The 1,741-nt window shown below is 42.3% G+C and overlaps 1 protein-coding gene across 1 annotated transcript; it reads right to left on the reverse strand.

Moving 5' to 3' along the window:
* Nucleotides 1–328: 328 nt before the first annotated feature.
* LOC128278028 (trypsin-like) lies at nucleotides 329–1,280 on the reverse strand. Its single transcript, XM_053016662.1, has 3 exons — nucleotides 805–1,280; nucleotides 637–743; nucleotides 329–570 (listed from the first exon to the last, which is right to left on the reverse strand). Exons 1-3 carry the CDS (start codon nucleotides 1,276–1,278, stop codon nucleotides 378–380), a joined length of 774 nt encoding a protein of 257 aa, XP_052872622.1. The 5' UTR covers nucleotides 1,279–1,280; the 3' UTR covers nucleotides 329–377.
* Between the last annotated feature and the right edge of the window lie 461 nt (nucleotides 1,281–1,741).

Consider the following 1,741-nt stretch of genomic DNA (forward strand, 5'->3'; position numbering starts at 1 on the left):
TAAGATTGGTTGACAATTCGATGTGGCTTACAACATTTTGGCCGAAGCTGAATGGGGCCGATGGCGAGCACCTCCACAAATGTCGATTCAGGTCGAGTCAACATACCGGAGGCTGGCACTTTATTTGGAAGCATAATATTGAGCGCATCAGTAGAGATATCGAATGCGAAGGCTTAATATTCATTTCTGGTTGGAAAAACAACCAACCAAATGAAATGTACATATGTGCGCATTTTGATATGTACATTACGCAACTAGACTTTTGTTTGTAAGTAAGAGTAGAGGAATCTGGATAACCATCTTCCAGAGAGCAAACTGTTGGTTCTTTCCTTCACCAGCATATTTATTCCGTTACTGACATTCCTTGAAATGGGTTTTTACACTCCTGTGATGTTTGTAATAAAACTGCGGATAGACGGGTACCCAATACGTGCGAAAACATCAGGTAGCTCCCCTAAACACTGCAGGGTTCCCCACGACACTATTCCAACCTGCTTGCCATCAATTACCAAAGGACTGCCACTATCGGCGCTACATGGAGCACGCCCTAACTCACCGGCGCACAGCATACTAAAAAAAGCAAAAAACCGAAATTAATAGAAACTACTCCACTTCTTAGCTGGTCGAAATACGTACTCTGGGTAAATCATTGCATTATGCTTCCACAATGAAAGTTTACAAACTATTGTAGAAATGATAGGAATCTCGACACTTTGGAGAATATTTGGGATAACCCAATTTTCCTGCGAAAGAAAATAAGAAAAAATTAATGAACATGTTGCAGTAACGCACTATTTTTCTCACCGTGGAACCCCAGCCACTTAGAATTGCCCTAGTTCCTGGTTTTTGGAATGCACCGGTAGAATCTAGTGGAATCGGAGCTATGTTACGTCCGATCATGTCTGAAGTGGTGTGCAGCACACACACATCATTCTGCATTGTTCGTTCCTTATAATTCGGATGGTTTACAATCTGATCTACGTCGAACGTCACACCACCTTGCGTGTGGTCTGATGTTCCTCCTAGCAGGCGCACGGTACCTGGAGATGGCATCGGCCAGGTGCAGTGGGCAGCAGAAAGTGCCCATCGTGTGGCAATGATCGACGATCCGCAATAGTGTCCTCCATACCGTATTAGTGATAGCTGATATGGGTAGTTAACAATGCTCGCATTAGTTCCTCCGACGATTCTACGTACTCCTTTCCGGGTTCCAGGTTTTTCTATAGACCCTGCTGAGAGTGCGACGAAAACAAGAGCCAACACTGTGCACACTTTCATCTTTACGCCTTCGAGTGGAGAACACAACTTGGGCGTTGCCTATATAGTGCCAGCTTGGTCCGCGGTAACAACGTGTCGATGCCGGTGTACTAAAAAAGCGATAATTTTTTTTATTATGTCTGGTTACTCAATTGTTTCTGAGCACTCAGAAATGAGCTTTCATTAACGCCACATGCAGTTAGTACTTTCCACTAAATATGAGCTAATTATCTTGAGTACGATGCACACTACGCGTTATCTTTTGACCAACTTAAACGATCAGACGGCCTAGGTAAATCGCCTGTGGCGAATTTCCTAACTATAAAGTAGTTAAAAGAATACACATGCATCTTTGATGTTCAACTCTTCTGTCTACCCTGCTAAATATACAAATTATATAAAGTATTATACAAATGAACACTGAACACTAAATGAACACTGTCTAGTGCTTTATTTAAAGAAAATAATTGATTTGAGGTGCAAA

The sequence above is a fragment of the Anopheles cruzii genome, chromosome 2 (genome assembly GCF_943734635.1).
Source record: "Anopheles cruzii chromosome 2, idAnoCruzAS_RS32_06, whole genome shotgun sequence".
Classification (NCBI taxonomy): domain Eukaryota; kingdom Metazoa; phylum Arthropoda; class Insecta; order Diptera; family Culicidae; genus Anopheles; species Anopheles cruzii.

Bases quoted from the DNA above. Each gene is read 5' to 3' on its own strand.
- LOC128278028 (XM_053016662.1), bottom strand. From the start codon at position 1,278: ATGAAAGTGTGCACAGTGTTGGCTCTTGTTTTCGTCGCACTCTCAGCA. The intron at 744-804 runs GTGAGAAAAATA...TTTCTTTCGCAG, and splicing joins TAAGTGGCTGGGGTTCCACG to GAAAATTGGGTTATCCCAAA. The intron at 571-636 runs GTACGTATTTCG...TGCTTTTTTTAG, and splicing joins AATGCAATGATTTACCCAGA to TATGCTGTGCGCCGGTGAGT.